Here is a 13624-nt window from a genome sequence, read left to right on the forward strand (position 1 = left end):
TATCTGAGGTTTTTGATATTTCTCCCGGCAATCTTGATTCCAGCTTGTGCTTCTTCCAGCCCAGCGTTTCTCATATAGTAAGTGCTATAGTGTTTATTAAAAACAAAGTAAAAATAAGCAGAGTCAAATGGGAATTCCAAGGATGCAGGTATTGGTGGGGAAAAAACAAAAAATATTTTATGAAGAAATGTAGAGCATCAGCTCATTGATGCCTGGGATGGTCTTATTCCTTTCCTGGGCACCCTGAGCCCCTGGCCTATTGCCTTGCACAGAGAAGATGCTCAAAGTACTGGTTTCTGAATGGGTTTGAAAGGTTAGTAGTATTTTGATAGGTGGGTTGGAGGCAAGGAGAATACTCTAGGTGGAGTTAACCATATGAACAGAAATAAAAGGTGAAAGCTTACTGTATCCAGCACAGTAGCTAGCATGCATAGAACATGGTATATGTTGAGTAACTTAATATTCAATATCAGCTAGTTTGGTTTGGCTGAAATCTGTCAGTTGGGTCCAGGCAGAAAGACACATCACTTTAGGAAATGTAGTATGGGGAACTGTCACATAGGTGATCAAAGTGTAGGTAACCCAGAAATTCCAACAGTAGGAAACCTCCTATTTACTCCTAGTGCCAGTGGGACATGGGAGGAGGTGGTATTCCCAGAATCCTAAGTGGTGGGGGATTGCCTGGTGGGAGCTGGGAAATGGCAGAGCTGCAACCCAACCCAAGCCAGAGAGGGAGAGAAATACCCTCTTCCCTTCTTCTGTCCTCCTCTCAGGTCAGTGTCTCACTGGAAAGTCAATTTGGCATCTGGGAAATATCATTTCTTGAAGTCCAGAGCAGAGCAGTGAGAGAAACAGGCAGATGACCAGCAAAAAGGCAGTTCGGAGCAAAAGCAGGGGAGTGATGAACATAAGCCTGTGGTGGTGTCCTTTTATGGAGTCTCAAATGTCAGATCTTGAATGTAGGGGTTGCCTCATGTTTTGTTAGGCAGAGGTAGGACATAGAATGTAAAAAAGCAGAAAGACGTTGTTCAAACCATTTTAGGAAGACTTCCCCAATGGGGAAGATGGAGAACAGGGAAATAGTAGCTTCCCTTTGAGTACCTGTCATGTGCCAGGTATGGCGCTAAGCATTTATCTCAGAAAGATGATGTGTCTGGTTCTGGATATGTTGAGTTAGAGAGGACATCACAATAACATGGATGGGCATGTTACAGAGTTAATAGGAAATTTGCATCTGGAGCAGAGGTGTAGAGATATAAGGGTGGATGGCCCTCCCCGGTGGTGTACTGAATAAGAATCTGCCTGTTGATGCAGGAGACATGGATTCGATCCCTGGTTCAGGAAGATTCCACATGCTGTGAGCAGCTAAGCCCATGCACCACAATTACTGAAGCCTGTGTGCTGAAGGGTCCACGAGCCACAACTACTGAGCTCGCGTGCTGCAATTACTGAAGTGCGCACCTAGAGCCTGTGCTCCACAACAAAAGAAGCCACATTGACAAGCCTGCTCCCCCCAACTAGAGAAAACGCATATGCAGCAACAAAACTAAGTGCAACCAAAAATTATTTTAAAAAAAGAGATGTAAGGATGGAGACTTTGGTGTTTTCTGCAGAGATTGAGAGCAAAGCAGGAGAGGGAGAACAAGACATTCAAGTTAGACAGAATAGAGGAAGAAGAGGGCAGGCATTATGGAAGACTAGCAAGCAGTGGGCAGAGTAAGAAACCCAGTGAAGAGAAAAAGAGTAGAGAGATAGGAGAAGCAGAAAGTTTATTTTGCTGCAGGCGCCAAGAGAGGCTGGAGCTTCAAGAAGGAAGGGTCAGTAATGTCAAATCACATTTCCTGGCCAGAAGAGATGAAGACAAAGATAAAAGCTATTGAATACAACAGCTGGATGTGTGGAGGAATGGTTTCTCTTGATGGATTAGGTCACAGAAGGAACAGTGGGTATTTCCTTGGCTGGGAGTGGCAGGTCCAAGTAACAGGAAAAAAAAAAAAAAGAGTAAAGAGATAAAGAAACGTCTCACCAATGGATCCAGATTGATTAGGGAGGAAAATGTATCCTGATGGGGGTGGAGGACTGGGAGGGTGAAATACTTGAGATCAGGCATCTTTGGAGTCTACAGGAGTTTGGAGCCACCTCAGGTAATTTCAAAGTGCAGTCAAGGTTGGGTTAGAGCGAACTGGAGGGAAGGCTAACAGAACAGACTGAGATAGTCAAAGTCCAGAATCTTGACCACTGAACAGTTTCAAGCAGCGAGTCTGAAGTCCATTATGGTGACTGACTGAAGTGGAGTGGAAATAGGGTGACTAGAATTGATGAGACCGAGCCTGAGAAACCACAGGCTTGTCTTGGTTCAGTTGCCTTTGGACAGATCAGGATAATGATTTTCACTAAAGGAAAAACCAAGAGTCACCTTAAAGGACTACAGTCAGGTAAAACATGACAGGGTTGAGTCATGATTCAGCAGTCTCCGAAGCTTGAGGAGAGGCACCGGGCCGGTTGGACATCCTCACCTGGACATCCACCCGCACCCCCCGCCCCCGGCAGGTGGGGGCAGCGGACAGTTGAAGCAGGTTAAGTGGCAGACTTGGCTGGAAGGGCAGATGTTACAGCTCCATCAGCCCAAGTTTGGGTGAGCTTTACATTACAGAATTAAGCCGTGACTTGTTCTCCTAGCTCTGCTTCAGATCCAGCCAGTTTGATTTGTGTACACATAAAAATGTATACACATACATTTAAGGGAAAAAAATAGGTTTCCCTGATAAAACCTTAACATATAGAAAAATCTTATTAACTATAGTGTGTGCCTTGTTTTTGCTCTCAGTACATTACTCCTGTGAACTTCCCTGAGTTACGGGGGTGGAGGAGTGGATGTAGGAGGGAGGGACTGAACAAAACTTCATATAAACATTTCTTCATATAGATGACTGCATGCACATATTTCTCTCCTGCCACTGAAAAAGGTTGAGGAAGACCTCTCAGTCATTTGTAATCATCCTCACTGTTTTGGGGAGCTAAAGTTCATATGGTAATTGACCTAAATCTAATTATAGTTTTCATATTTCACTTTTCTTCCCTTAATGAACAAGACCTCAGAATTTGAGTACATTGCATGGGATCTGAGGTCAAGATTTTGGCACCTGAACCATACCAACTTCTGCTTTGCAATTCTGCCCAGGAGGCTGTAACCAAAAGGAAGATGAATCAATGGAAAACAAAGTATACCACTCATGTAATAGCTTTAGAAGAGCACCATGACTGCAGACTTCTCAGTTAAGCTGCGATTGAATGACTTAGGCCCCTGTCATCCCCTACCTTTCATAGAGAAAGCCTGGCTGAGGAAAGCCCAAACTCTGATTTCCCACTTCATTTGGAAGAGAGAATGATAGGCCTGCCCCCTAACAGGGCAAGAGAGACCGACTGCAGGTGGTTTCTGACCTGTTAATACATCAGCCCTGTTTATTTGTGAAAGTACAGCCTAATGGGTATCTTGGGCTCTCCTCAATCTGGTTAGCAACTCCTCTTCCCTTAGGAGGATTAACTAGGAAGGAGGCAGATGGAGAAGAGCAGGACATCCTAAATACTGTGCAGCGCCACACAAAAGGTGTGGGTCATGTTTTGGTGTTCTAGCCAATTTCTATGCCGTTGTTTAGTCGCTAAGTCGTGTTCCACTCTTTTGCAACCCCATGGACTATAGCCCACCAGGCTCCTCCATTCATGGGATTCTCCAGGCAAGAATATTGGAGTGGGTTGCCATTTCTTACTCCAGGGGATCTTTTGACCCAGGGATCGAACCCATGTGTGAAAGGTGGTTGTTGAATCATGCAAAGACGCTGGGATTCTTGGCCCCCGGAGGAGAAGAATTCAACACGGGGCCAGAGACGAGGCTTGATCGCTCAGAGTTTTTGTGTAATAGTTTTATTAAAGTATAAAGGAGATAGCTTCTGACATAGGCATCAGAAGGGGGCAGAAAGAGTACCCCCCTGCTAGTCTTCAGCTGGATGTTATAGTGTCACTAGCAGTCTATTAATAAAGGAATGTCTTAAGACTCAGAATGGCACCAGGCCCCTCACCCATAAGATGCATTTTGGGATAATCTTGGCACCAAATGGTTCATCTTGGGCCATAAAATGATTAACTTGAAGAAGGGCAGATCACCATACAAATAGTTTCATTTACATAAATTAGGGGAACAATATCTGAGTATAACATACTGGTTTGTCAAGTAGGTTCTGAGCCAAGAGGCGGAACTGACTTGAAAACAGAGTTTGGGGTAAATGCATAGTACATTAGCATAGCTTAAGACAAACATTTCCATAAGAGAAATATATTGGTTATCTCTAGGTTTGACAATAGTTAACTTCAGGTGAAACCAGGTGTCATTATGGCAACACAGTCTTTTAAGAGAAACCTACTTTTAAATTTGCCGCTTGAGAGAGATAAACATGTCTGACACTTGCAGGCTATTTTCTTCCTTTGGAGACCCCTGGCCTTCCTGCCTGTTACCCTCATGTGTCTCCTGCAGGCTGGAGGCGGGTTCTTTACTGCAGAGCCACTGGTGAAGCCCTTCTATGCTGTACTACCATTAAACTGAAGATAAATTTCAAGAATGTGTTAGGCCTTCTAGATCTGCTCAGCCGCCAGCTGAATGACCTCACCTGATACCATGTGGAGTACAAGCCATCTAGCCCAGCCCTGGCCGGCTGAATCATGAGACTGAGTAAAACAGTGGCTGTTTTGAATCACTGAGTCTTGGGGCAATTTGTTACACAGTGATAACGAATGAACACCTATCACCTGAACCTATAAGTTTCCCCTTTCTCGCAGCTGGTGTTCAGTGTTTATTGGTAACTTTACATTTCAGAACCACCTCCATAGTTAGCTAAACCCGCATTTCATAGTTTGAAACATTCCAACTCTGATAAAACACCGATCTGCTTAAGACAAGTCATGCTACTGACCCTGCTTCAGGGAAATAAATTATAATTTGAATGCATTCCATCTTCACTTTTAAACAATGAGACCTGAATTTTACATTCTAGTCAGATGCTTTGGGGAGTTTGTAATCATTTTGTTAATCCTAACTGCATGCTTTCAATAAGATGTAGTTGGTTATTCTAAACAGTAGTTGTCATTGAGAGACTGAACTGAATGAGCACCTGCACACATTCCAGAGATGGTACTGAAAATTTTTTCATGAGTTTTTCTTATATTTGCTATATTTAGAATGCAACCCCTTGAATTTATCCCAGTTGCTCAAAGTTTCATTAAATGTTTCTGTACAGGCTTTCTTCCTTTTAAAAGCCTGCTATTTATTCTCTGAACAGCCAAGCATGGCTTGTAGTCTGACAGCCTTGTTAGGGAACCCATGAGACATTTCCTCGGGTCTTAAAAAATAGGTATAATGGTTTTCTCTAAAGCAGTTGTTTTTAATCTCACGGCAGAACACTGAACAGAGCGGATTTTTGTGTTAAGATTCTAGGAAGCTGAGAACCTGCCTTCATCAACTGCTAGTTTTCTAATTTCTTCCATCTTCGTTTTCCTTTCCCTAATTTCCTTACTTTAGGAAAAACAATCCCCCCCGCCAAAAGAAACCAAAAACAAAACAATCAAAACTAGCATTGCAGACTATGTTTTTAATAAGTTGTCTTAAAAGCATTTCAGGGATCTTTCAGGAGCTCCTTAAGGTATTCTGAAGGCTCTTCTTTCATTACACTGTATCAGCATTTGGTACACTTTATAATGCTTTTGAGTTGAGAAGTCATAGTACTTCTGATAGTCATTAGCCTTCAAATAGCTCCAGTAAGTGAACTGAGTTTAGTTGACATAAGCCAAAGTCACTAAACCTGTTTCTCAATGGTTGTTTTGCTTAAAAAAAAAAAAAACACAAGATAAATACATCCATTATTCAAACATAGATTTTTGTAGAAGCCTGAGGGCACTAAGAAACTTCCTTCTCATCTTTACCTAGATATACTTCTATACTGTGTTTTGAAGATTTTAACTTGTGAAGATCATATCTGAGATACAGCTATGGATCTTACCAGTTTTAATCCCTTAAAGAAAATGTTAATAAAGGTGACTTAAATTGACTTTCAGTTGAAGTATTTCAGTTTATTTCAGTATTTCACTGAATAAGGTATTTTACATTTGTTAACTCTTTACTTTGTTCCAAGTTATTTATGTGACTTAAAAAGATACATAAATAAAGGGACTTCCCTGGGGGTCCAATGGTAAAGACTCCATGCTCCCACTGCAGGGGGTGCAGGTTCGAAACCTGGTCAGGCAACTAAGATTCTGTATAATTTGCAGTGCAGCCAAAAAAAAAAAAAAGACTGCAATATCCTGGAAAAAAAAGATTATTAGGTAAAAAACTAAGAAAATCTGAATAAAGTATAAACTTAAAAAAAAAAAACTAAAGAATCAATGGAGACAAAAAAAGAGCATGTTACAATTTAACTAAGTAAATCCAGTGGACCCCTGAAGAACACAGGTTTGAACTGGTTGGGTCCACTTATACATAGGTTTTCCAGTAAATCCATACTAACGTACTACATGTTCTGCAGGAGTTGACCAGTTGGTTCTCAGATGAAGAACCGTGGATATAGAGGACCTACTTTAAGTTTTTGACTTTTAGCTGCTTGGGGCTCAGAGCCCCTCACCCCTTTGTTCAAGGGTCAGCTATCTTCAGAATACATTTTGTGAGCACCTCTGACATGGGTTAGTGAGGCTGGCACCTAGGTTTAGTTCTCCTTATCACTGCTTCCCAATCTAGAAAGCTCAAATGCTGCCCTGTGTGGGAAGGATTGGAGATTTCCAATTTTGTGTTCCCTGTAAATGCACTACAGTGTCCGAAATATCTGTCATAACTGCAGTTTTGAATACCAGATAATTCAACCTATTCTAGCTTCATGAGTCAGAAACCAGCACGCAGGTTACAGACAGATAAAAAGTTGACCCATCCCCTTCAGCCTGAGAAAAAACTGGGTAAATTCTCAGTTGCACAGAGAAACACAATACAAAAGGGCCACCAGTTTTGAGTGTTCCAACACCCCAGCAGCATGAGTTGAAGAAATGTTCCGCTAAGAATGTCTCCTTCTGGAAGAATGTGTATGGGGTAAATGCTTCTTGATTTGATAGTTAATTCTCTCATAGCAGGTCCTTAACGTAAAACTTAATACTCTTGAAATAAAAGCTTTACTATAAAAGAGAACAGATGCTTCCCTCACTCTGCCTATAAATGTCATTTAGTTTTATTACTAGGCTGCTTGTGATGCTAAGCAGTAAACACAAAATAGGAAGCTGCTTATTTACTGAAATCCCAAGAAAGCAGTTTGGCAGAAAACAGAGGTCCCGTGAATAACGACATAAAGGATGCAATAAGCCACCAAGAAGCATGAATAGAAATGACTGGTGTTCCTTGGGTGTCATGAGTTGCTTAGCAAGGATGCATATTTCTGCCACTGGAGACTTTACCTCCTGGCCAAGTTAAAATTATTTGAATACTATTCACTGGAACACAACCCTGAATATGGATAAAAATCTATCTTACCTCCTGTTTCAGTTGCTAAGGAAAGAAAATAGCTCTCCTGCTTCTACCTTTAACCCAAACTTTCCAAGTAGTCTATCTTTTAAGTCCTTTTCATAGCTTCATTTAGTTCTTTGGTCATATATTAACATACACACGCTCCAACACTTACAACATTTCTTTGATTTCAACTATGACTTTTACACTTGCAACAAGATCTCTGTATCCCAGCGTTACCAGTTTTCTGGATTTGAATGTGCAACTGACACAGGGCATCATCTCCCTATGTACACCTCTACATAATAATTACAGTATTGCTTATGTAGCTTTGAAAATACTTTAAATTTTTTGAATGTTAGCAAACTTTGTATTTTCTAAATATATTGATTGAGGTTCTTTTCCTTTTTACCCTCCTCAAAGGGTCTAAACATGAGTGGATCTTTTGTAGACACACCTATTTTTATTCCGGGTGGCATGTGACTGATTCTCTCTCAAATCAAATTTTAACGAGAAACCCCCCAATAGGGCCAGTCTATATTACTTTATGTGACAGTCGTGCTAATTTTTAAATTAGTAAATAAATAAAGAGGAGATGTACAATTTTGTGATTTGCTCGGTGAATCTTAATTACGGAACTTCTTCTTCTTTCGAAACTTCTTTCCTGCTGCATTTGCTGCCTTTTCAGCCATTATCTCTGAGTACTTCCTTCGGTTATATCTAAAAAGAAAAACCAAACCTTTAAGTTCTAAAGTATGACATACCAGACATTAGAAGTTAATGTAACTTTTTGGTGGTGTTTGGGGGGCAGAGGCGGGTGGGGGTGATGGGCAAGTGCTTCTAAATTTTTTTTTTTTTTGCATTTTCACTATCCATCACATCTGTACCAAGTTCCATCATGAATAAGAAGCCATACTAGGAGCTGGAGACAGAGCAGTGAACTAGCCAGCCATAGTCCCTGCCCTCAGAGCTTGTAGTCTAGTGAGAAAAAAGTGGCCATGGTAGAGGCAGGCTTTCGCAAACTTTGAACCACTAGAGACCCATGCTGTAATTTCTGAGACTGCTATCACGATTACAAAATGTAGGTCAATATATGAAGTAAGCAAAGACTCAATCACCTTGTACTCGACACCTCTGTGGGATAGAAAGAGACAAGCTTAAGAGATAGGAAAATGGGAGGAAATCTGACAGTTTGAACATGGGACTGAAGGGAGAAGGTGGCGTTAAGGACTTGCCCTAAGGGATGGAGGGCAATGCCATTCAGTCATGAGAAACAGGACACTGGGAGAGGACTAGAATGTATAGGAAGGACGAAGTCAGGAGACCCCAAGTTAGCTCTCAGAGGGGCTTATGAGATACTCATTAGATGTTCCTGAGGCAGCAGCAGGTTATGTGGCTCTGGACTCAGGAAAGATCCAGACTATACATACATTTGAAAGTCAACAGTATACAGATTAATACAACTTTGTGGGGATGAGATTTCCAGGGAGAGAGAAATAAGTGAGAAAAGAGCCTTGCTTATTTCTAAAAGTTTCACCATTACCTAGAATCATGAAAAAGTTTATATAACACTTGAATTAAATTTGTTTTCCATGCCTATATATTAACATAATTTTAAAAATCCCTGATAAATATTTTCACTTTTGCTATTAAACCAGTCTGGAAGTTCAGAAGTTTCTATATGAGGCATGCTTTTAAATCTATGCTATACACATACCTGCTTCAAGAACATTTAAACATACTTAACTGCCCCCATCTCAGGGGGAAAAAAATCCAGCTCCATTCACTAGCTGTGCCTCTTTTGTCTTGCTCACAACATCTCTTATTTCTTCAGTTCACTCTCAAGTACCGTCCAGTCTAGTTTCCTCCCCACCACTCCCCTAAAAAACTCCTGACAAGGTTACTGTGACGTCCACGTAGTAAATTCAGAGGAAGATCTTAGTTCTTAGCTCACTTGCATTCTCAGCAGCATTTATTCCTGTTAACCACTCCCTCTGGCTTTTCTACCTGCCTGTAACACTTTCTTTCCTTGACTTCTATGACACTGCTCTCCTGGTTTTCTTCCTGCCTCCCTGACTTCTTTCCTGGTCTCCTTTGTGGGTTCCTCCTCTAGTTAGTCTCATTTCCTTCTAAAGCAGTGGTTCTGAATCGAGAATGCTTTTGCACGCCAGGGAACATCTGAAAACGTTTGAAGACATTTTTGAATGTCATGAATTGGGACGGAGAGGAGTGCGCTACCAGCATCTAATGGGCAGACACCAGGGATGCTGTTAAAGATCCTACAGTGTAAAGTCCTCCCTAAGAATTATCCCACCCAATATACCTAATAGTTCTGTTGAGAAACTGTGCTAAAGCATTTAAAAATCATCTTGAATTTAAAGTTTTTGCACAATCTAAAGGAAAACATATATTATAAAGTGAAACATAAATTCCTTTACCTTCTGAACTCAGAATCAGCCAGCAGTTCCTCCACAATAGTTCTCTTCCTTTGTTTCTTGGGAACTCGTGAATGGTAGAAGTCAGCAGGATTGTCAACAATGGTTCCAATCTATGAATGAATGATTAAAATAAGTGATTGAAATAAGTCATGCAATACCTGAAAGTCAAGCTGTCGTCTTATCTCAGGGGAGCTCTAACAAAGTTTATTTATAGAAAGGAATGGAAAACACAGCTTATATTTTACCAGTATTAAAGTTAGTTTTGCCATTTCTTAAAAAAAAATCACTTATTCAACCTGCACTGGGTCCTACTGGTGACATTTCTTCATTAAAATTTTTGAGTAAAACTAAAATTCCTTCTATGTAAGTGCTAGACTGTAAATTCTTGATGAATAGTCTAAACAGAAGAAAAATGGGACAGATAAAAATAACACCTTTTTAGTTTTCCAATTTAACAAGATACACACATTCTACTATATACCTGTTAGATCTCCTAGGTTATCATAAATGCTGCCAGCTTAGAACCTTCTTACTGAACACTTGGCATTTGTTCATACATTCAACCAAGTAAAATATACAATGTTTGCTATGTGCCAGGAACTGGGCCAGGGTTAGGGAAACAAAGAGTATCTGGTCCCTGCTAGTGAGTGGCCAGTTTTATAGAAGATCCAAAGAGACATGGCTAAAAATGAAAGCATAACCTAGTATTATCTTGAACAAAACACTCTAGATTCTCTGAAAACAAAGTGGCCAATTCTACCAAATTCACAAGGATGACATTTTCGCTTGGACTTGTATGGGTAAAATTTCACCAAGCAGACATGGCACAGCCAAACACTAAAGTGAGAATGACTAGGCCAGCCAGTGCATATCCCGAGAAGACTGAGCAGCCGAGTGTGTTGGAGCTTAGAGGGCTATGTGACCAAAATAAGGATTAGTGAACTGGTGTGGGTGCAGATTGTAAAGGGCTACATCATAGGATAGAGATTCTATCCTACAGGTTATAAAGAATCACTGGTGGTATTACTGAATATCTTGATACCACTGAGGTGTATCATTAATACACGGTACACCCATCTTACAGGTTCCACATTCACAGAGCTCATCTGGAAACCTAGTTACCATTTGGAACACTGTATTTTGATGAGGAAAGCCATTACAGGCTGATGGCTATCTGAACTGGGTTCTGGCCATTATATGGTCCAAGCAGATATACACTGTAAATACACATTTAAGAGGAAACAAGTCACTGTAGTGTTTTCCAGACTAAAATCCTCACAACATCACTACCATTACTCTGTTTGCTTTATACCTGGAAGTACTTAGGGAAGCCATCTCTATCATTTTTCTTGTAAAACCTTTTTGGGTCCATGCTAGCTCTCATCTTCAGTGCTTTGAGATCATTTTTCAGTTCATCTGTCAGTTCTGGCGCTTTCATACCAAACCATCCATCACCTGCTGTTTTTTGTCGCTCTTGCTGAAATTCAAAATTTCAAAAACAATTAGAAAATTCTCATTTTTAATAAGTAGTGTATAACTACACCTCATTTCAATATTATGAAGAAAATTTCATGAATTAAAACCAAGTAAGGTTACTTAACAGGAATGTATATGTTAGTCTCCAGATACACCTTTCATAAAATGAATTAAATGACAAAAATCCATTTCTCTCGATACGTTAGACACAGCACTATCAGTGTCATAAATGACGGCTCCTTAAAATTAATTTTGTATCTCAGTAAGAACTGCTGACTTGTTGGGAGAATAGCCGACAATGTCGATGTTTTATTGTCTGAGATATCCTACAAGAGGTAAAGTATAAAAACATTCTTACATCTGGAGCCTTTCTATAAACATTTAACATTTTTATTCAGTCATCCAGTTGTCTCTTAAAAGTTACTCTCTCCAACATGCCCAGAATTTGTATTATTTCTAAAATTCAAAATCTTTCTGTTTTTTGGAAAATTTACAGCAAGTTATTTGCTCCATTTCATTGTTTTGTTCATCAGCAAATATTAGTGTTTACCACCTGCCAGGGTGCTCTGGTCATATCAGTGACATTACTGGAGCACCATCCTCAAATTTCCTTGTGTACCATCCATAATTTCTTTATGCTTACTAGTTGAAATGGAAGTAGTCCCCTGTTTTTTACTCAAGAAATTCCTTGCTCTCATTTGGCAGACTAAATAGGCTGGTGTTTTTAGCTGGTGACATTACTTCAAGAGCCAGCAACAGAGTTCCCAGCCTTCTGTGACCAGTACCTATAAGCCACGACACAGTACGGTGTGGACAGTGACCACGTATGCTGGCTGCCACTGTTTTTAATGAAGGGAAAAAAGAGCTGTATCCAAGTGCACCAATCGCTGCACTTTCACTTCGTGAAAATTTACATGAAATGTGTTTATGAAACCATATTTTATGGGCTCTTAATTACCTGTGATAATTTTCTTTGGAAACATATATTTTAATTGTACAACTATGTTAGACAAGCTGAATATATATATATATAGTCAAACACATTAAATGCTTTAAGTAAGAATCACTGTACTTACTCTGCGTTTTTTCTGAAGTTTATATTTTGATTCACTATATGGTGGGACACAGTAGTTTTTTTCAAATTCAGGAGTAATGACGGTTTTCTGCAGAAGCTACAAATATATTAAACTGGTTTTAAAATAATGTCAAAATGTCAACATTTTTGCCTTAAAAAGGAAACATCTCCCACACTGATGACTCCAGATACATTAACCTTCTTTATAGACAGATATACTACTGCAAAGTTGTTCCTGTTCTTAAATCTATAAATTATATAAAAATAAAAATGCTTTAGGAGACAAACTGAAGGGTTATTTTAGGGTATCTTTAAAATTAATATTCATTCAAATTTCTTTTTCTAATTTGAATTTGCACACACCAGACATACATTAATGTGTCCACTCGCATTTCATTGGTTTGCAACCAGCCACCTGCACCAACCAATTGGAAAACAAAGACAACAGAAACAATGCTATAGTGTTCTGGAACTTCCTGAAAAAACAAACAAAAAAACACCTGACTAGCCTAAGTTCTTTTGATGTTGACAGAACAGCTTTATGTGATCTGAGACCAGCTAGACTTCTGATAAGAACAGCAGTATAGATTTTGATTAAACAACACATGCTTTTAATGGTACACCAATTAAATCATACCATCAAGCAAATCTGCTTTTTGCAACTCAACAACATATCAAAGATGTTCTTTCAATGTCAATTCATACAAAGATCAACTTCATTCATAGCTGTTATGCACAATTTTTCTTGATATTTAGTTTAAGTCTCTATTAAATTTTTTTCCATTAAATATTATAAACATCATCTCTGAATACTTGTGATTATTTCTGTAAAACAGATTCCAAAACGTGTCGTTTAAATTTTGATAGGTACCACTAAATTGCCTTGAATCCAAGTAGTATAAACTCCTACCAGAAGGTAATCAGTACCTTTTTTTTTTTTTTTAACATAGCTAACACTGGTGATTATCTCTGTGTTTTGTCAGTGGTACATTCATTTTGTACCACATTCATTTTGTCATGAATGTTTCCATTTGCTGCTGATCATCCTTTTGTGTGTTTTTAGCTGTGTATAAGTCTTCTTCCGTGGAACACCTGCATCTGTTTGGG

The 13624-nt window shown here is 39.5% G+C and overlaps 1 protein-coding gene across 1 annotated transcript in view; it reads right to left on the reverse strand.

The window, feature by feature from the left end:
* Positions 1 to 5619: 5619 nt before the first annotated feature.
* Positions 5620 to 13624, reverse strand: part of DNTTIP2 (deoxynucleotidyltransferase, terminal, interacting protein 2) — a 13895-nt gene continuing 5890 nt past the window's right edge. The window contains exons 4-7 of the mRNA XM_010860474.1: positions 12519 to 12614; positions 11279 to 11443; positions 9967 to 10076; positions 5620 to 8248 (exon numbers count right to left, since the gene is read on the reverse strand). Of these exons, the coding sequence (XP_010858776.1) occupies positions 8155 to 8248; positions 9967 to 10076; positions 11279 to 11443; positions 12519 to 12614 (465 nt within the window). The 3' untranslated portion in view covers positions 5620 to 8154. The remainder of the gene's footprint in view (positions 8249 to 9966; positions 10077 to 11278; positions 11444 to 12518; positions 12615 to 13624) is intronic.

This window comes from Bison bison, unplaced genomic scaffold (assembly GCF_000754665.1).
Source record: "Bison bison bison isolate TAMUID 2011002044 unplaced genomic scaffold, Bison_UMD1.0 scf7180017864466, whole genome shotgun sequence".
In the NCBI taxonomy this organism is placed as follows: Eukaryota; Metazoa; Chordata; class Mammalia; order Artiodactyla; family Bovidae; genus Bison; species Bison bison.